This window comes from Gossypium arboreum, chromosome 9 (assembly GCF_025698485.1).
Source record: "Gossypium arboreum isolate Shixiya-1 chromosome 9, ASM2569848v2, whole genome shotgun sequence".
NCBI classification, from domain to species: Eukaryota; Viridiplantae; Streptophyta; class Magnoliopsida; order Malvales; family Malvaceae; genus Gossypium; species Gossypium arboreum.
Genome location: NC_069078.1, coordinates 2,150,417 through 2,170,873, shown reverse-complemented (window position 1 = coordinate 2,170,873; position 20,457 = coordinate 2,150,417). Strand labels below are relative to the sequence as shown.

The following is a 20,457-nucleotide window of genomic DNA, read 5'->3' as shown; positions in this document are numbered from 1 at the left end:
TTTAATATATGAAATATAAATTTTAAATATTTTTAAGTAATACATGTTAATTACTTATAAAATTTAATTAGAATATATAAACTACATTTTAAATATTTAAATATAATCATTAAATATTTGTAATTAGTATTTTAAAAATATTTTTTATTTTAATTAATGATTTTAACACATTTATAATTAAACATCAAGAAAAAAAAAGAAAAATAAGTATGTTATTGGAGGGGTGAAAAAGTAATTAAGCGTTAAAAGTGCTTTTGAGAAAGGATAAGCTAAAAATTTTAGTTTCTCATTTTCAAAGTACTTTTCAAAAACACTTCTAAAAAGACAAAAATTCTATCCAAAAGTAGCTTATTCTGTATAGCTTTTTCTTATAATCCTTTTTCTTATAAGACTTTCTCTAAAATATGTTTTCCTACTGCAACTCTCTTTAGAACCTACCTAGCCTCCATTCTCCTAATGGGCATGTGTATGGCAATTTTCTTTTATCTTACCATTTACAACATGGGTTTTGAAGCTAGGGTTAGCCTTGCCCTTGAAAAGTATCATTGTAGGTAGTAGAGTATGAATACATTCACAGTAGATTAGATGTGTTCATGGGTGAAATTGGCATTAGACATTATATTTTAGATATATTCTAAAATTTTATTTAAATTTGTTTATATATGTAAATAATTAACTCAAGTCCATTTTAGTCTTGTCCATATTTTTTAAAAAAATAAAATTATATTTATATTATTTTTAATTTGATTTAATAAATTTATATATTTTTAATTTATTAAAATTTTATATATAGTCATCTTAACATTTTTAATGTTTACATTATATGAATAAATTTTGTGTTATAAATTATATAATATAAAAAATAACATAATATAAAACATCACAAACTTTAAAAAATAAGTCGGGTCGTGCTCAATCATGCATTGAATGTTCAAGCTTAAGTCTAACCTATATTTTAAATAAGCCTAATGTTTATGCCCAAGCTCATTTTCGAGCTTAATATTTTTATGAGTAAAATATTCAAATAGTCACTTTTGTTTACCTCAGGTTACAGTTTAGTCACTTGTGTTTGAAATGTTACGTTTTAGTTAGTTACGTTGTCGTGTTGTAACATTTTAGTTATTAAACTGTTAATTGCCATTGACAGTGTAATGATAAGTTGATGTGGCACGTTAAATCATCACTTCAAACAAAAATTTTAGGTTAAATTCTACAACTGGTCCTAATATTTTTTATTTTGATTAATTTAATTTTTCCTTTTATGTTCTTTTAACTTTCTTCTTCTTCTTTTTTTCATTCTCTTCTGTTCCTCTCTCTGTTTTTCTCTCTTCTTTATTTAAAACTAGTTCATAAACTCGTCTCACTCAAAAAAATTAAATTGTTTAAAAAAAAGTATAGAGACTAGTTTTAACAAATGAAAAACATAAAAGAAAAAAAATTAAATTACTCAAAACGAAAAAATATGAGAATCAATTGTATAAATTAACCTAAAAATTTTGTTTAAAATGATTATTTAAAGTGTCACATTAGCTTATTGTTATACCGTTAACGATAATTAATGACTCAATAACTAAAATATTACAACACGATAACACAAGTAACTAAAACGTAACATTTCAAATATAAATAACTAAAATATAACCTGAGATAAATAAAAGTGACTACTTTAATAATTTAGTCTATTTTTATTCAAACCATCTTAAATTTCAAAAGCAATTTCAAGTATAGATGAATATCTTAATCCATGAATAAGTATATATAGATACTGCACCTTTTGCATCATTCAGTGGTCCAATGATACTTGAAAGCATGGCCCAGATGGCTGCAAAAATAACACATCGAGTGTCCAAAAAAGTGATGATGACAAAGCTCACAAAGTGAACATGTTTCGTGGGGTTGTTTATAGATTCACACTTTTTTCCTATAGTATTAATGAAAACATGAAAATAATTTGAATTATGCATTTGGATTATCCTGCCCGGATCGAAGATTCGCCCGATATGTGAGAGGGTTTGGGCAAAAATATAAGCTTAAAAAATGGATTTGGACAAAAAAATGAGGCCCGTTTAAAAAATAGGTCAGGCCTCGAGTAAGGTATTCTTGGCCTAGCCCAGCTCGAATTCACTAAATGACAAAAAAATTCTGCTATTTTTTTTTATTTTTGAATGTTATTTTCTTATTATTTTTCTCCCTATTTTGCTATCATATTACTATTAGTTACTCCTATTTTGTTGTTATTATTTGGATATTGTTAATTTTAGAGATATTTGCTTGTTAAGTTGTATCTATTTTAGTGCTATTTAAGTCTACATATTTTTTAAAATTTATTTTTAAATTGTTGGAAAATATTTATTTTGATTTTTAGTATTTTGATGTATTATACATATTTAAAATTGTATAAAATAATATAAAAATAAATACTGGTGGTCGGGCCGAGCTGAGTTTTAATATTTTTATTTGGGTCGGGCTTGGATAAAATTTTAGGCCCATTTTTGGGCCCGGCTGAGCCCGAGCCCAATGAATGGGCTTAAATTTTTAGTTGAGTCTGGCCCGAACCCGGCCCGGCCCATAAGCACCTCTAATTGATACGATGAAAATCACTTCTAAACTAAATTAGAAAACTTTAATAGTATAAGGATTAAATTATAAATTATTTTTTATTGAATAATGGGTAAAAATATAATTTTAACCAATTAAGAATCTTTATTAAACATTAAATGAGAATTATGGAATTTGAGTCGGTTAGTAACTATTGATTGCAAGGAATTTGTGCTTAGAGGCATAAAAGGGTAAAATAGTAATTTGACTCATAAGGGTAGTTTTGCTTTTTTGAAAATTTTATGATGGAATATTATATCAACTATAAATTTGATAAATGAGATTTATTGAATCATTCATTCATAATAGGGATTTGACTCGAAAAAATAAAAAAAAAATTATTTTTGAGTTAACCGAATTGAGTTGTTCGATTTTTTAAAGTCAACTCGAATAAATAATTTGAGTTTCGAGTTTGAGTCGAGTTGAACTTTCCAATTCGAATAATTCAAATAAAAGATTGGTGTAAATGCTCATTTAATTCCTACTCAAATTTAAAAGCGAGCAAATTGATCTCCTTCAACAAAAATTTAAAAAATTTCAAAATGATTTATTAAAATCCAAATAATTATAAAAATTCCAAAATTTATATTTAAAAGAATATAAAAATAAAAATTCTAAAGAATATATAAACCAGTTTAAAAAATCTAAAACAATAATTTGGGACCTAAATAACTAAATTAACGATTATGGTAATAAGATGTTAATTTGACATGTTTAATTTTTTAAATTTAATCCGAACAATTTTATTTGATTAAACTTGACTCAAATTTGTTTTCACTCGGCTCGATTTAAAAAAACATATCCAATCAATTTAAGATAATAAATGAAACTCATCAACTTAATTAAATAAAAAAATATACTCAATTCGATCAAATGCTACCCCTAATTCACAACCGTCCGGTGACCAGAGCTTCACGGCTTCATCGTGGTTCAGCAGTAAGAGCTTCATTAGCATTCGGCAGCAAGATCTTATCCTTGTTCATTACAAGGAAACAAGAAGAAAAAGGGTCAATTAACCAAAAAAATCAACCGAATTAATATTGATTCAATTTGATTGATTTTATCAATTAAAATCAATTAGATCAATTTTAATGTATTCAAATCAATTAAATTAATGGTGAAAAAATTTGATCGAATTGACCGACCAAACCAGTTCAACACCTCTAATCCATACGTGAAAACCTTCTAACTCCAAGAAGACTTGATAAAATGATAGCAGCCATTCTTGGTTAGATCATTGACCAAGATTAGAGCAGGTAAAGGTTAAAGTATGGCCCAGCACCAAATCGGATTCTTATTCTCATGTTAGATTATCCATAAATTTGCAGGTCCCTCTCAAACTTCAATATCTATCTCAACTTGTTATTCTCTCTAATACTAAACCAAAACAAAGACAATTACAAAATGGTCCCATAAAGCCATAAACCAAACCCAAACGCAAACCCCCAAACCTTTGCCAACTCCAATCTTTCTATCCCAACAGAGCCTCTCCTGTCTCTAGTCATAAGACCCCATAAGCCACTGCCTGTGACTGCCCTTCTCAAAACCCTCAAGTCATGGCCTGCCACCACCACCACCACCAGCAGCACCACCAGCAGCAGCACCATACCTCCGCCACCTGCTGCTCCACCTGCTCTTGCAGTCAGTGCTTCCAACCAGCACCGGCTTCGTCTCCATATCCCCAACAGTCTGACCATCTTCTACAAGCCCTTTCGTCTCTCCTTCAACCCCAACAAAATCATTATCTAAATCAAACCCATCTTCTAAAATCATTCCAAGATCAAAAGTTTGCCACTAAAAACCATCACTTTCATCAAAAACAGCAAGAACAACCCGACTTTCTCATATCTTCACTTGTGAGCCGTATCAATGCTCTTGAATCATCACTCCATAGCTTCTCCAAAGCCTCAAGTTGTTCTTCTTACCCTTCATTTTCACTTAAAGATGCAGCTGCTCGTGTAATCCAAACCCATTTCAGAGCTTTCTTAGTTCATAGATCAAGAACACTTAGACAGCTCAAAGATCTCGCCTTTATCAAATCAAGTCTCAACACTCTCAAGCTTTCAGTTTCCAATAATATCCATTTTGATCCCCAAGTTGTTTCTCAAAAAGCCATGGACTTGCTTCTCAAACTGGACTCTTTTCAGGTATATATCTATATTTGGTACTTGAAATCTTGGTTGACTATGTTTCTTTCTTTTGGATTTTGAAATATGGGTTTTTTTTTTATAGGGTGGTGATCCAATGATTAGAGATGGAAAAAGGTCAGTTAGTAAAGATTTGATTCAGTTTTTAGAATATGTTGATGGGTTAGTTTTAAAAAGGCATAAGCTCCTATATAAGAATGCAAAAACCATTAGGGTTTTGAGAAATGGTAGTAGTAAACCTAAGGTTTTAAGGTCCAAATCTGGTGAAGTAATGGAGAAGCTGAGAGACAGAGTTGAAAAACTTGAGAGGTTTTCTACCATTGAAGAAAGAAATGATGTTGTTGAGCTTGAAGGTTTTCATCAAGGTATTGATGAAGCAGAGAATAAAAATAAAAATAAAAATAAAAATGGTGAGCTTTTGTTGAAAAGGCAAGGGATTCAACCAAAAGTGAAGAAAACTGTAAGCTTTGCTGAAAATGGGAATGTTTATAGGATTATTAGCAATGGAGATGAGGTTAATTCAAGTGGAGATGGTAGTTTAACCGATGAGAGTGTTTCGAGTGATGAACGTGGAGATACAATGGAGAATCTTGTCAAAGAAAGTGAAGATTTAGTTGAGAATTTGGAGGAGGCAATGAACTTGAACAAACAGGCAAGAAGTAACAGTGTTGAGGACTATCAGATTCAAGGTGGTGATTTTGTGTTTTCTGCTCCATTGCCTGTGAAGATGGAATCTAAAGCTGATCTAATGAAGAAGAGGAATGGGGCGCTCAAAATTGTTTCATCATAGATATATCACCGTTATGAAGATTAAATCTTTATTGGTTCTTCTTCTTTCATATCTGTCATTCTAATAGTTAGAGTTCAGATTGATGAGTGTGAGACTGTTCCCATGGAGTTTGTTCTGTGAATCTCAGGTAATATATTTTTTCACTCCGATTGAAGAGGGGTTGGTTCGACTTATTTTTTGTAACTTTGCACTTGATTGAGTGTTTAATGTTAGCTGAACTTGGAACTGTCATTCTTTTCTTTGTTTTGTTGTCTTCACTATAATACTCCCATGTCAAATGGTATGCATATATTCGTGTGTTTTCAACTAGTGGGATGGAGTTCTGGCTTCTTCATAATGTAGATATAATTTAGTTTGGGGTTAATATATGTAAGAGGTACTTAAACTTGGCAACTTATATCTACTCGGTACCTAAACTTTTTTTTGGACCTAATCTGTAACTAAATTTGGAAACTGTAAGCCAACTTGCTACTCTTTTTTAGGTACCTGATTAACTCTATTAAAATACATTAACATAGCACTGATGACCAATAGCATGGTGACATGTGGCAGCTTCACATTTTGTCATGTATAGTTTTTAAGTTTAGGTACCAAGTATGTATAAGTCGTCAAGTTCAAGAACTTGTGTATACATTAACCATTTAGATCTTGTTGTGTCTATCTCACTTGATTGCACCGCATTTACAATTATCCGCCATGTTACTCAGACTCAAAAGTGTTTTTCTTCCAAGGTTTTCTATGTACTGGAAGGTTGAATCTTTACATTCCTGTTTGAATATGTGTCAAACACAAACTTGGGAGAGAAGTCGAAGCAAAATAGCTTACACTCGCAAGTGTTGGTAAACGACTCATGTTGTCTCGACCTTTCATTTTTGTTTTTTTTTTTTTTTGGTAGATAAAAAAGTAAATTAACTACAGACCAGTTGCAGCACAAGTAACCGCATACTGAGCAACATGTGTTCTAACATAGTCGAACATGGGTAATATAGATGATCTAGTTCCAAATGCATGAGCTTCAAGAGTGACCTAGTTCAGTCTCTTAAGACTTGGTTTTGGATGAACTAGATAATTTAACAATGAATTTGCAAGCCATTTGTTTTGAACATAGAATCATGGCACTTGCCATCCAAAAGACAATGTTGAGGCTAATATTGTATTCCTAGAAAAGCAAAAACAAGTGAGGATAGACTGAGCAGGTGGTGAACTTAACCAATGGCATATGGTTGGTGGTGGCTGCATTCTCAAGTTTGTGTGCATCGTTGCTCTCTTTCTTAGCGTTCAAAAATTTTAATACACAAGATGTGAGCTCTTCCCCTTCCTCATACAAAAGCCTTCGGCTTCTTCAAATCATTGTGTATTATTCGTTTATTGTAATTTAAATTCTACCATCTATTTCCTTTTTCGATTATCTAACTATTCGAAAATTTTGTTGGTCATCAACGGGAAAGATAATTTGCTGTTTTTAAAATTGGCATAATAACAATTTTATCTTATTTAAAAATATTTACATATTGTATAATTTAGTTTTTATTTTTTGTTATATTTTTATTTTTATTTGTGACATTAAGGGTTAATTTTAAAAGAATAAGACAAGATGAAAGGTTTTTAGGTGTTTTCGTTTTTTGTATATTTCCGATCAAATTTAATTCATAGATTTGTTTGTTTTTTTTTACTTTTTAAGTGAAAGGGAGTCGCAAAGAAAAATAATTTTTTTGAAAAAAAAAATAAATTGCAAAATGTGTAAATATTAGAAGTTAATTTTTTTTAGAATTAAAACTAAATTCACACAATATATAAATGTTGAAGGTTAAAGTTGTTATACTAACTTTAAAAGCTACCACATCATCTATCCATCAGCCATTTAATGGTTTGTGCCAGAAAAGAAAAAAAATCGATTAGTTGAGAGTAAGGGTGAGCGTTTGATCGAATCGAGTTAAATCAAGTGAAAAAAAATTCAGTTAAACGAGTTTACGAGTCCTATTTTATCACTCTAACTCGATTTGAATTTTTTTCAAATCAAGTGAAATTGTCTGAGTTAAATTAAAAAATTAAATATGTCAAGTTAAAATCTTGTTATAATATAACCAATTTCATGTTAGAGTAAAGGCGAAGCTAGAAAATTTTTTTAGGGGGCGAAATGAAATTTTAATTTTAATAGTCTATATCTTTATAATTTTAAAGGATTAAATTAAATTTTCATAATTTTAGGGGTAAAGTGTAATTTTACCTTTACTAATTTAAAATTTTAAAATTTTCAAAATGGTCGAAACAACAATTTTTCATTTTAGGGGGGCCGGCGCCCCTACTAGCCCCCTAGATTCACCTCTGTGTTAGAGCACATAAATTTGAAACTATATATATTTGAAAACTTTTCCAAAGCAAAATAATAATAATAAAAGAATAATTTAGTATGATAATTTTGAATAATTAATTAACTTATTTAGGTCTCAAAATTATTACTCTAGAAAATTTTAATTTTTAACTTTCTTTATATATTTTTATTTTTGGAATTTTTATAAATACTTTAAATTTTAAAATTATTTTTGAATTATTTTGTAATTTTTGTTGAGGGTACTTATACCAATATGTTATTTGAATTTAAAATTCAACTCATTTGGAACTCGAAACTCAGATTACTTATTCGAGTTTACTTGAATAATTTGAATAACTCAAAATTTAAAATTTTTTATTTTTTAATCGAATCGAGTTTTGCTCACCCCTAGTTGATTGATCATTTTGCAACTTTTCATAGTTGATTGAAAAAAAGTTACCAATTGTAAGAAAAATTATTTTATGAACCCTACTTTCCACATCATGGACCTTACCAATTAAAAATAAACATATCATCTTTTTTTTTTTTTTCACATCATCCATTATCTCTGTTGATCAACTGTACATATGATGTGGAAAAAAGATGATAGTGTTTATTTTTAATTAGTAAATACCATGAATGATTAGACCAGCTCATGGGTCGGGCTACTCGGCCCATGAATGATTAGTAAAGATGAAGGTGTTTGTTTTCTCCCTATTTTACTACTATATTACTATTAATTACTCCTATTTTGTTGTTATTATTTGGATATTGTATAAAACTTATTTTATTATTAATTTTGTTATTATTTTAAAGGCCTTTGTTAATTTTATTATTATTTTAGAGGTATTTGCTTGTTAAGTTGCATCTATCGTAGTGCTATTTAAGTCTACATATTTTTTAAAATTTATTTTCAATTTATTGGAAAATATTTATTTTAATTTTTTAGTATTTTTATGTATTATATATATTTAAAAATTATATAAAAATAAATACGGGCGGGTCGGACCGGACTCGGGTTTTAGTATTTTTATTTGGGTCGAGCTTAGGCAAAATTTTAAGCCTATTTTTTGGGCCCGGCCCAACTCAAACCCAATGAATGGGCCTAAATTTTTAGTTGAGCCCTATGGTAAAAAAAAGTCATAAAATGAATTTTTTAATTATAAGGAGACTATAAATATAATTTATCAATTTTTATTAGTATTAATACATACCAATCTATTTCAGTTTACATATTTAAGAAATATTTGATTTACTCATATCTATACCCTAATATAAGCATTAAGGATTGTGAAAGTATCAACTATTAGTTTTTATCCTTCAAGTTGGTGGTACGATTTATGTTCGAAGTTTGAAGTTATTATTGATAATGTTATTTTCAAATTTCGAACAAATATTCTTTTCTGAGAGTATAATATGTTTTATCATTACACTTAACATTTTTTTTAACAGAACACTTGTCAGTGTTACAATATAGATTTATCGTGTATTATTTTTTATACATTTAAAATTTAGGTTAAACTCTACCAATTGTTACTAAATGATGTGTAATTTTGTTTTCTCACTCAATTTAAAAAATATAATTTGGTCAATAACATTTTCAAAAAATTTCGTGAACTAATCGTTAAGTGATTAATGGAATGATGACATTAAATTTTTCAATTAATATAATAATAAATGTAGTCCTCAAAATTTTTTTTACCAAATTGACTATAATTTTATATAAAATTATTAGAAAGATTATAAAATCCTAAAACATATATAAAAAAATTATTAAAATATAAAAATATTCACAATCTAATTACTTTAATAAAATAGGTTTGAAATGTTACGTTTTAATCACTTACATTATCGTTTTGTTAAGAAGTGGTCACTTTACTGTTAAACTCTATTACCTTCCTAACGATAGTCCTACGTGACAATCCAGATGAGTTTTAAATACCAACTTAGATGTCTTACGTGGTAGTCCAAATTAAATTTATTTAATTTAAAATCTATTTTCATCCCGACTGTCACGTAGGACTGTCGTTAAGGAGATAACAAAATTTAACGGTAGAGTAACTATCTCGTAACAAAATAATAATGTAAGTCACTAAAACGTAATATTTTAAATATAAATGATTAAATATAATATGAAACAAACAAAATTATAATTCATCATTAAAAAATCTCGAATAAACTTTAATTTACTAATATATTAGGCATTAAAATAATTAGAAAATAAGTCGTAGAATAATTGGGATCGCTCAAAATAGATTCAACACTAATTAAGTAAACAATTTAATAAAAATAAAATGCGAAAAAATTCATTTTATAATCCCAACTAAAGCAGATATGATTAGACTGACAAGAAAAATGCCTCTTGTCGTTATACACTTTAAATCTCCACCGTCCATTTTTGCGGGGGTCTTACATAAACATAAAACACATAATTTACTGTATGACTATCTCGATAGGATCCACCCTATCCAATCAAATACTTACAAGTGGGCGGAGCAGACCTACATGGCTCCCCATATTTCCCTTCTCACTCGCCCTTTTGTCCTTTTCCCATGGCAGGAAATGTTTAAAATATCTCTCTTCAGATTAAAATCTCCTCCTTCCGTTACCAAAATAGAAACTTAAACCCCTCAACGTTTAGATGACGCCGCGTCACCAAAACCAGATTTCAATCTCAATCGAAGGCAGCATGATTTTACTTAGGTTAAAATGTGCCTATAGTCTTTGTATTTTTAAAAAATTAGGAATCTAGTCCCTGTATTAGTGTATTTGTATTTTTAAAAATTTAGTCTCTATATTTTTCAAATTTCGAAATTCAGATTTAACTATTAGTTTTTTTTTTTTTGTTGTTAGTGTGACATTTTGAAATAAAAGAAGTACTCGCTTGATAATCATGTAATTTAAAAAAGATGTTGTAATTAACTTGAATTTAACATAAAATTTTAACAGTATTAGCAGTTAGAAATGAATTTTGAAATATGAAAGGTAAAGGATTAAATAATGGAATTACAAGTACAGGGACTAATTTCCTTTTTTTTCAAAAAGTACAGGGACTATAGGCATATTTTAACCTTTTAATTAATCCGAATACCAAAAGTGGTGATAGTAACGGTAAACTATAATTCGAGCGGGCCAATGAAATTTTGCCAGGTGGAAATCAAGGGAAATGAGAAGTTAAATCGGATCACAGGTGATTGGAACTCCAGGCATATTATAAATCTCGTGAATCGTTTCATTTTTCTACTTACATGACACTTGAAATTGGCAACTTTCGATCTCTTTCGGTTTACATCAAGTTCGAAGAGAGATGGCTACGTGGCGATATTCAACGATGCCGGGTGGAGCGGAGGCAGTTTCGAGTCGCAATGCGGTGGGTAGATTCGTCGACTTCAGCCACGGTGGTGGTGGAGGTAGAAGAGGGATCAAACCGGATCAGCTGATGTTGATTAGGAAGTGGCAGCTTAGGCCGGTGAAGAGATCGTTTTCGGTGAGGAATGTGTCGAGTGAGCAGCAACAGAAGGTGCAAGATCTAGTAACTCAGCAACAAGGTTCGATCTCCTTCTCTAATTTCTTTATACAAATGCAGAAACTCTGTTTTTTACTTTTATCTTTCAGTTTTCTTTTTCTTTTTATGTACTTTTTTGCTTGCTGAATTGGAAACTTGTGGATTTTGTTTGTGTGTGTTAATGTTTGATACTTAGAAACTACTGATTTTGTGTGTGTTAGATTTTTTTTTCTTATTTTCTTTTTCAGACATTAATTAATCATTATGAGGTTTGTAGTTGAATGATCATGAGTGAGAAACATTATATATTATATTGGAGGAGGATTTATTTAGACAGTAATAAAACATTTTATATTATTAATACTTCAACTATCGAAAATTTTAATATAATCATGCTCATGCAAATCAAAGCTTTGAATTGATTTGATATTTTTATCTCATCCATATTATCAGTATACTTTTAAAGGTCGAAATTTTTTTTACATAACTTGCTCAAAACTCGAATAACGTGATCTGACGGCTGGACTGTTAGAATATTAATTATGCAAAAAAGTATGGAAGTATATAAAACTATTTTAATTTTACTTACACTAACATAAGTGGATCCCACTTCTCTCACTATGTTATATTTGAGAGATTGATCGTGGTTTTGGTGCGGAGTTCTTACTGTTGTTTGTTACCTTTTGTTGCTATCGTATCTCTTGTTTGATACTTTTAGTATCATCTTTATCTCACATATAGAATCTGCTGATTTGAAGTTAAAACTTTGAATCTCTGATATTAGTTGATGCTGTTGTTTGATTGACGGTTGTAAAAAAATGAGTTTCAGCAGAAAATAATTGAACTTTTTGGATCTGTTGATGTGCTAGGATGGTAACAAGTCTCACTTTACCTTGTTAACATCGCAAAGGGATTGGGACTTATTATCTGGTTGGTTATTAAGACATGAAGCGGATCATGAGTCACGCGACCAGTTTATATTACCTATCTTACTTCCAATGAGTGATTAAAGAATTTTGAAGCCTTCAACAGCTTATTGGTGAAAAGTAAAGGGAAAAATGCTTGCTTCTTTGATGGTTGAGATTAAGCTATGTTCTTATTTTGCTGATTAGCTAAATAACTCATACTCATACATATAACATATATATATATTTTGAAGTTATCTAAGTCAGTGCTGACATGGCATCATGAATGAAAGTTGGTTTTTCTTTTCTTTTTTTTTTTCATATGGAAGATGGCTTTGAAATAAAGAATCATAGATGAAGTGTCTCAAAATGAGCAATATTCTTTTGTCATTTCATAATTAGCTAATTAAGTGCAAAATAATATGGATAAAGCACCGTGACATATCTAAAAACAAACTGTAACTTAAAGGTTATACCTTGTCTAGTCCTTTATAATCTTAGGCTGAGGCAAAATATCCACAGATTAGTTGATTTTTTCCAGTACAATTTGCACTTGTATTGCACTGGAAAAAAGGTCAAATTTTCTTTTGTCCTTCACTTTCCACTTTTTCCTTTTCATTTTAACTTATGTTCTGTTTCCTTTGATTTAGAATCTCCAGGCAGTTATAATCCTTTCCCTCCAGATGCTTCATCTATTGCCTCTAGTATCAAATACCATTCAGAGTTCACCCCATTGTTCTCCCCTGAGAAGTTCGATCCTCCAAAGGCTTTCTTTGCAACTGCACAAAGTATTCGTGACGCTCTCATTATAAACTGGAATGCCACGTATGATTATTATGAAAGATTGAATGTAAAGCAGGCTTACTATTTGTCAATGGAATTTCTACAGGTCTGCACTTGTTTGACATTTCTGTAACTTCCTTTGAAGATGTTACTATTTCAGCCTTTTTTTTTATTTCTTATATAGGGTCGGGCACTGTTGAACGCAATTGGAAATTTAGGGCTTACTGGAGCTTATGCAGAGGCCTTGAGCAAGCTTGGACACAACCTAGAAAATATAGCTTCCCAGGTTGGTTGGTGCATGTAAATTTTTTATTAGTGCACCTAACTTTACCAACACATTCTGATGGTAGAGAATGATTTGAGAGGATAAAAGACTCTCCAGACTGCTATAGAATTACTATAGGTGTTTATCTTGAATTGAACTATATTAATTGACTTAGTTATTAATAACTTCTCTGTTTTATCAAAGCAACAGGACATATAAGACAAAAATTCATTTGGATCCTTTACCAGCTACCCTAATGCGCCACTCTCTAGAAATATAGAACTTTTTCATTTGGTTCTTTCTAAAAATCTGCCCTTTCTGATTTATTTCGTGTATTTGTCAAAAAGAAAAACAGGGAGGGTGTCTATATGCTGGCATTCACATTGTTCTTTGGCGATATCTAAATTCTTCAATTGATTTATAGGAGCCTGATGCTGCCCTAGGGAATGGAGGCCTTGGTCGACTTGCCTCCTGTTTTCTGGATTCTTTGGCAACATTGAATTATCCAGCATGGGGTTATGGGCTTAGATATAGGTATGGCTTATTTAAACAGCGTATTACAAAGGATGGGCAAGAAGAAGTTGCTGAAAATTGGCTTGAGGTATACTTGCTCTCTGTTTGTTATCTCTCTTTCTAAGCAATCATTGTAGAAATAAATGTACACATGTCTATATAACATCTGCATAATGAATGCTAATGTTTTTTTCCCTCTCTGAACTGACCAACTTCTTTATCTTTATCTTGATTATGGCTTCTCTTTTCAGATGAGCAATCCTTGGGAAATTGTGAGAAATGATGTTGTATATCCTATCAAGTTTTATGGCAAAGTTCTTACAGATTCAGATGGAAAGAAACACTGGACTGGAGGAGAGGATATACAGGCTGTTGCTTATGATGTCCCAATACCAGGATATGAAACTAAAACCACGATTAACCTAAGACTCTGGTCAACAAAAGCTCCATCAGGAGACTTTGATCTATCTGTTTTTAATTCTGGAAAACATACCCAAGCAGCTGAGGCCCTATATAATGCTGAAAAGGTCAGTCTTTTTTTGTTCGTTATGTGTTTTTGCTTGTGGCAATATATCTGTTTGCTCTTCGTAAGTCAAGCTATTTGTTGGCACATCTCTCCACAGTTTCATCAGACTATCGGGCTAAATCTGGAGGAGAATCTGAACCAAGGTTCTTTACACTAAAGTAATACAACAAAATTTCTGAAATGGTTATTGGTCTTAAAATGGAGTATATATGTCTGTAGTTTTAGGCAATTGTTCTGCGGTTGTCTTCTTTCAGAAATATCAAGAATTTTAACTGCACTCTGCATCATTTATGCCCCTAATCACATCTAGTTCACGTTTTTCAATTTTTGTGTTGATTTTTCATGCACAATGTTGATCCAAGTGGTCGGGTGAGGATGACTCATAATATACATATTTGAATATCAGATTTGCTATGTACTGTATCCTGGGGATGAATCACTTGAAGGAAAAATCCTTCGTTTAAAGCAACAATACACCCTGTGCTCTGCCTCTCTACAAGATATCATTGCACGTTTCGAGAGAAGATCAGGAGCAAAGGTCAAATGGGACGAATTTCCTGACAAGGTTGCTGTGCAAATGAATGATACTCACCCAACTCTTTGCATTCCAGAGCTGATGAGAATTTTGATTGATGTGAAAGGTTTAAGCTGGAAGGAGGCCTGGAATATCACCCAAAGGTATACACTATGCATGAGAAATCCCTTTTTTTTTTTTCCTTTTATAACATATATGCTGTGAGGTTATTGAGAAGCTCAAGCCATACTCTGTATACTCTCGTCATCAAATCTACATCTCTGCAGTTTTAAACACATGCTTTAGTGTAATATAAGTTATTTGTGTTACGTTCAATTCTGAATTTTTGCTTGGTACGAGTGCTTGTGCATATTGGACATTTGCACTTTTCTCAATTGCTTATTTTTTTCTCAAATTGACCTTGTTTATGTTGTGGTTTTAGTAAGTAAAAACTAAAATAGATTTTCCCTTTCTAATTTCTTCTTTTTCTTTCCCTATAATGTGGTAACTTGTATACCTTGTATTGCTGTTTTTTAGAACCGTGGCATACACAAACCACACTGTCCTACCTGAGGCTTTGGAGAAATGGAGTTTAGAACTTATGCAGAAACTGTTGCCTCGACACATGGAGATTATAGAAATGATTGATGAGGAGGTCAGATGGAACACATACATCAAACAAAACCTTCCAATTTTTTGGATTTCCTATTCTAACTCAATTTTCATCCCTCTTTATACTGTTTTCAGCTAATTCGTACCATAGTGTCAGAACATGGTAATGCAGATTCTAACTTACTGGAGAAAAAACTGAAGCAGATGAGAATTTTAGAAAATGTTGAGCTGCCGGCTGCATTTTCTGATTTACTAGTTAAACCCAAGAAAAGTCTTGTTGCTGTTCCCAGTGATGAACTTGGAGAATCGGAAGAGGAAGAGGAAGAGGAAGAGGAAGAGGAAGAGGAAGAGGAAGAGGAAGAGGAAGAGGAAGAAGAAGCAGAAGCAGAAGCAGAAGCAGAAGCAGAAGAAGAAGAGGAAGAAGAAAAACTTAAGCCTGCTGGTGGAAAAATTAAATCTATAAAGGAAGGCACTCAGGGGAAGAAAAAGAAGATCCCAGAACCAGTACCGGAGCCCCCAAAGCTGGTTCGTATGGCTAACCTATGTGTCGTAGGTGGTCATGCAGTGAATGGAGTTGCTGCCATACATAGTGAGATAGTAAAAGACGAAGTGTTTAATGATTTTTTTCAGGTAAATGCAATTTATAAAACCTCATTCAACTTGATGATCAAAATTGAGTTTCTTCAGTTTGTATCTACTAGGAAAATGATTCTATTATTGATCTCTGAGCTCAAATTTTGGCAGTTGTGGCCTGAGAAATTTCAAAATAAAACAAATGGGGTCACACCAAGAAGATGGATCCGTTTCTGCAATCCAGAGTTGAGTAACATTATAACGAGCTGGACAGGCTCAGAAGACTGGGTTTTAAATACTGAAAAGTTGTCTGAACTTAGAAAGGTAATCTGCCATATCCGTGGCTCTTCTTTTTCTTGTAAAACTTCTTGTACAATTATTTTTATGTTTCTAAACATATATTTACAATGTGCTCTTAGTCTTTTAATTGAAATGAAGTTTATTTGCATTCTCTGTTAGGTTTGTGAATGACCAGTGATGATATGACTTGGAAAATTTTATGAAACAATAAACTAGCAATGTCGGATAAACCTTTTAAAATGCTTCTTTCACAAGGAAAACTACCAGATTGCCTTTTGTAGCATTTTGTCCTATTTGTCCTGCTGATTAAATATACAGGTGGTAAAAGTACATGGAGGCTCCTATACTAGAAGTCAGATTGCATTTTGCCCATTTTACTCAAAATGGGCAAGTTGATCCTTTTTGTTTAAAATTTCATTCTTTTTTACTATTAAAAACTAGCGTGACTAATAGAATAACTAGACAGTGACACTTGGCATGTCATGTGTACCTTATGCTGACGTACCAAGACCAGTTCTTAACAGCAAAAATGGATGGAATTGTTAACAGGAAGATCAATTTTCGTGTTTTTCCAATGTATAAGGACTAATTTATCCATTTCTTGAGTAGAGAGGACAAAATGTAATCTGACTCCTAGTACAGGGGCCTCTATGGTACTTTTACCATTCTAATATTTTTATTTCCAGGTTAGGCATTGCTTTTGAAATTCAAGCAGTGATATTTCATAAAAGTTACCTTCTAGGATTCTGATATACAAGCTTTTGTGTTTGTGTCTTTGTCTATAAAAATACTAGATGAGCATTTTTTATGGTTAATTTGAATGACTGTATGTACAAGGAAGCATCTGGATCTTCAAGTTATTATGAAAGAACCTAATCAGTGTTATGGCATATGTTCATAGTTTGCAGATAACGAGGATCTTCAGATCCAATGGAGGGCAGCAAAAAGGAGCAACAAGTTAAAAGTTGCATCCCTCATTAAAGAAAGGACAGGCTATATAGTAAGCCCTGATTCAATGTTTGACATCCAGGTAATTTCTCTTGTCAACTAAGCTTTCCTCAAACCTTATGTTTTTAGCTCATATTGTCGACATAATATTGTCCGTCATTCAGTATTTGTTTGTGATAAATATTATGAATACTTTCAGACCATTGTAGCTATTTCAGATAGTAATCTCAAGACGGTTAGATCTGAATGCTTTGTCAAAATGTATTCTATATTGAATTTCAGGTGAAGCGCATCCATGAATACAAGCGTCAGCTGCTGAATATTTTGGGTATTGTTTACCGTTACAAGAAGATGAAAGAAATGAGTGCTTCAGAAAGAAAGAAAAAGTTCGTTCCACGTGTTTGTATATTCGGGGGAAAAGCATTTGCCACTTATGTTCAAGCCAAGAGAATTGTGAAATTCATTACCGATGTTGGAGCTACAGTTAATCATGATCCTGATATAGGTGATTTACTGAAGGTATGTCTTGACTGCAGAATATCATTAACGGACCTAATACGGTGCTTTCCCGAGATCACTAAGCAGACATAATGTCTTGTTATGTTCTAATTTTAGGTTATTTTTGTTCCTGATTACAATGTGAGTGTGGCTGAATTGCTTATCCCTGCAAGTGAATTATCACAACATATCAGGTATTTCAATTTTATACATTATATGGATAATTCTTCACATAATTTGCTTTTTGCTTAAACGGTAAACATGCTATGTTGCTTTGACTCTCCTTTTTTCTTAAAAATTATCCATGTTTGATGCATATTCAGACAGTGAGGATATGACCCTTAGATTCATGGAAATACTTCAAAATATTGAGTATAGCTGTCGTGGACACATAGTGTCCAGCAAGTCTGAGTCCGAGTAGCATAGAAGCAGGAAAGTTTCCTAGCTTACGCTAAAACTCCCTACTTGTAAAAGGATGTAATCTTCTTTATAACTTGGGAAAGCCTATACTCAATCAGTTTGATGAAGCATTATACATTAGTTATTTTATATTATTGATGGTAAAAGTACCATAGAGGCTCCTGTACTAGGAATAAGATTACATTTTGTCCTCTCTATTAAAAAAATGAATAAATTAGTCCCTATGCATTAGACCAAAGAGCAAATTGGTCCTTCTTGTTAAAAGTTTCATTCATTTGTACTGTTAAAAACCGAAATAACTGACAGAATAACTAGATAGTGACATGTGTCATGCCACGTGTACCTCATGCTGACGTACGGTAACCAGTCTTTAATAGTAGAAATGGATGAAATTTTAACAGATAAACCAGTTTGCTCTTTGATCTAATGTACGGGGACTAATTTGCCCATTTTTTTAAGTAGAGGGGGCAAAATACAATCCAACTCCTAATACAGGGACCTTCATGATACTTTTACCTTAAATTGACTCAACTTCAATGCATGAAACATTATCGAGCTCAAGCTGTTGTGGTGTTGACATAAAAAATGAATTCCATGTTTACTCAGATTTGCAATGAGCTCGGTATATACCTTTATAGGAGCCTTCTATCTCGATTTTATCGCTAAGTTGACACCAGGGCATCTGAATTTCTTTCTGTTCTTTTCTGTCGTTTTCCCTTTATGCAGTACTGCTGGAATGGAGGCAAGTGGAACCAGCAATATGAAGTTCGCGATGAATGGTTGCATTTTAATCGGGACCTTGGATGGTGCCAATGTTGAAATACGAGAAGAGGTTGGAGAAGAAAACTTTTTCCTCTTCGGGGCTAAAGCTCACGAGATTGCTGGGCTTCGGAAAGAAAGAGCTGAGGGGAAGGTATGTGGTCTGATTACTGGTTTTCCTTTCACCCTTGGGTTTTTGTCACCTCATTGACATAGTTAACATCTTACCACAGTTCGTTCCGGATCCTCAGTTCGAAGAAGTTAAGAAGTTTATCAAAAGTGGCGTATTCGGATCTTCCGACTATAATGAACTCCTGGGATCATTAGAGGGAAATGAAGGTTTCGGTCGTGCAGACTATTTCCTTGTTGGCAAAGACTTCCCAAGTTACATAGAATGCCAAGAAAAGGTCGACGAAACATACAAGGACCAAAAGGTGAGTAACCTTTTTCTCTGCATATAGTTATATTTTACACTCTCGTGCATGTTTCCCTTGAGGGATAAGCTCTTATATTGTTGGGTAATATTAATTATTAGTCACCCAATTAAGAAAAGTTACAAAATGATCACTCAATTATTAATTTTTTTCTTTTTTGGTCACTAGCGGACTGATGGTGATAATTTTTAAAATTGGCATTTTTAACCCTCAACATTTATATATTTTGTCAATTTGATCTTGATTTTTAAAAAATCTAACCCGTAAAATTTAAATGTTATGTAATTTGGTTTTTTTTGTGATATTTTCACCTAAAAAGCTAAAAAAACAAGTTTATCAGCTAAAATTGTTTGAAAAAAAAAAATAGGAACACCCACAAATCCAAGATAATAAATTGTCTTTTCTCATTCTTTTAAAATTGACTTTCAAAGACACACTACTGAAAAAAGTCTCGAGTTACACAATATGTAAATGTTGAAAGGTAATTTTTTTCAGAATTTAAGATCAAATTGACATAATTTAAAAGTGTTGGGGGTTAAAGTTGCTATTTTGTTAATATTCAAAGCTGTCAATGTTGGTTAGCTGGTGACTAAAAAAAACATTTAATAATAGTTGAGTGATTACTAATGTAGTTTACTTTACATTATTTTACAACATCCCTTTCACTTCAAATTTGAGTATGGTAATATACCAATATCTAACACTCACACCAAAATATGAGTATATTGATATATGTTGATCTGTTACCTAAATGTTGTAACTGTGTGTGCGGTAGGTATGGACAAGAATGTCGATCATGAATACAGCAGGTTCTTACAATTTCAGCAGTGACAGAACAATTCATGAATATGCTCGAGAAATATGGAACATAAAGCCTGTTGAATTACCATAATTTTGGTTAGACTTTTTCAACCATGGGGACTGCCCTTTTGCCTGTTAATAACTGCTCTCTTTGTTGTAATGCAAGGAAAACATGCATATTGTAACAAGTCAAGCCTCTATAAATGCAATAAAATTTTGAATAAGAATCGCTTTTAGAATAAAATTAATTTATTA

The 20,457-nt window shown here is 31.8% G+C and overlaps 2 protein-coding genes across 3 annotated transcripts; both read left to right on the top strand.

The window, feature by feature from the left end:
• Nucleotides 1–3,917: 3,917 nt before the first annotated feature.
• LOC108457517 (BAG family molecular chaperone regulator 8, chloroplastic) lies at nucleotides 3,918–5,963 on the top strand. The gene is made up of 2 exons (XM_017756634.2): nucleotides 3,918–4,745; nucleotides 4,831–5,963. Exons 1-2 carry the CDS (start codon nucleotides 4,155–4,157, stop codon nucleotides 5,533–5,535), a joined length of 1,296 nt encoding a protein of 431 aa, XP_017612123.1. The 5' UTR covers nucleotides 3,918–4,154; the 3' UTR covers nucleotides 5,536–5,963.
• Nucleotides 5,964–11,055: 5,092 nt separating this feature from the next.
• On the top strand, nucleotides 11,056–20,446 carry LOC108456840 (alpha-glucan phosphorylase 1). Of its 2 annotated transcripts, none has more exons than XM_017755543.2 (15): nucleotides 11,056–11,394; nucleotides 12,907–13,145; nucleotides 13,224–13,325; nucleotides 13,729–13,905; nucleotides 14,069–14,344; nucleotides 14,750–15,021; nucleotides 15,395–15,512; nucleotides 15,605–16,099; nucleotides 16,214–16,366; nucleotides 17,244–17,372; nucleotides 17,573–17,809; nucleotides 17,906–17,982; nucleotides 18,935–19,121; nucleotides 19,201–19,401; nucleotides 20,177–20,446. In XM_017755543.2, the coding sequence occupies exons 1-15, from the start codon at nucleotides 11,154–11,156 to the stop codon at nucleotides 20,291–20,293; spliced, it is 3,021 nt and encodes a 1,006-aa protein (XP_017611032.2). In that variant the 5' UTR covers nucleotides 11,056–11,153; the 3' UTR covers nucleotides 20,294–20,446. The 2 variants fall into 2 exon arrangements, with proteins under 2 accessions (XP_017611032.2, XP_017611033.2); XM_017755544.2 differs by having other exon boundaries at nucleotides 11,061–11,394; nucleotides 12,916–13,145.
• The last annotated feature ends 11 nt before the right edge of the window (nucleotides 20,447–20,457 follow it).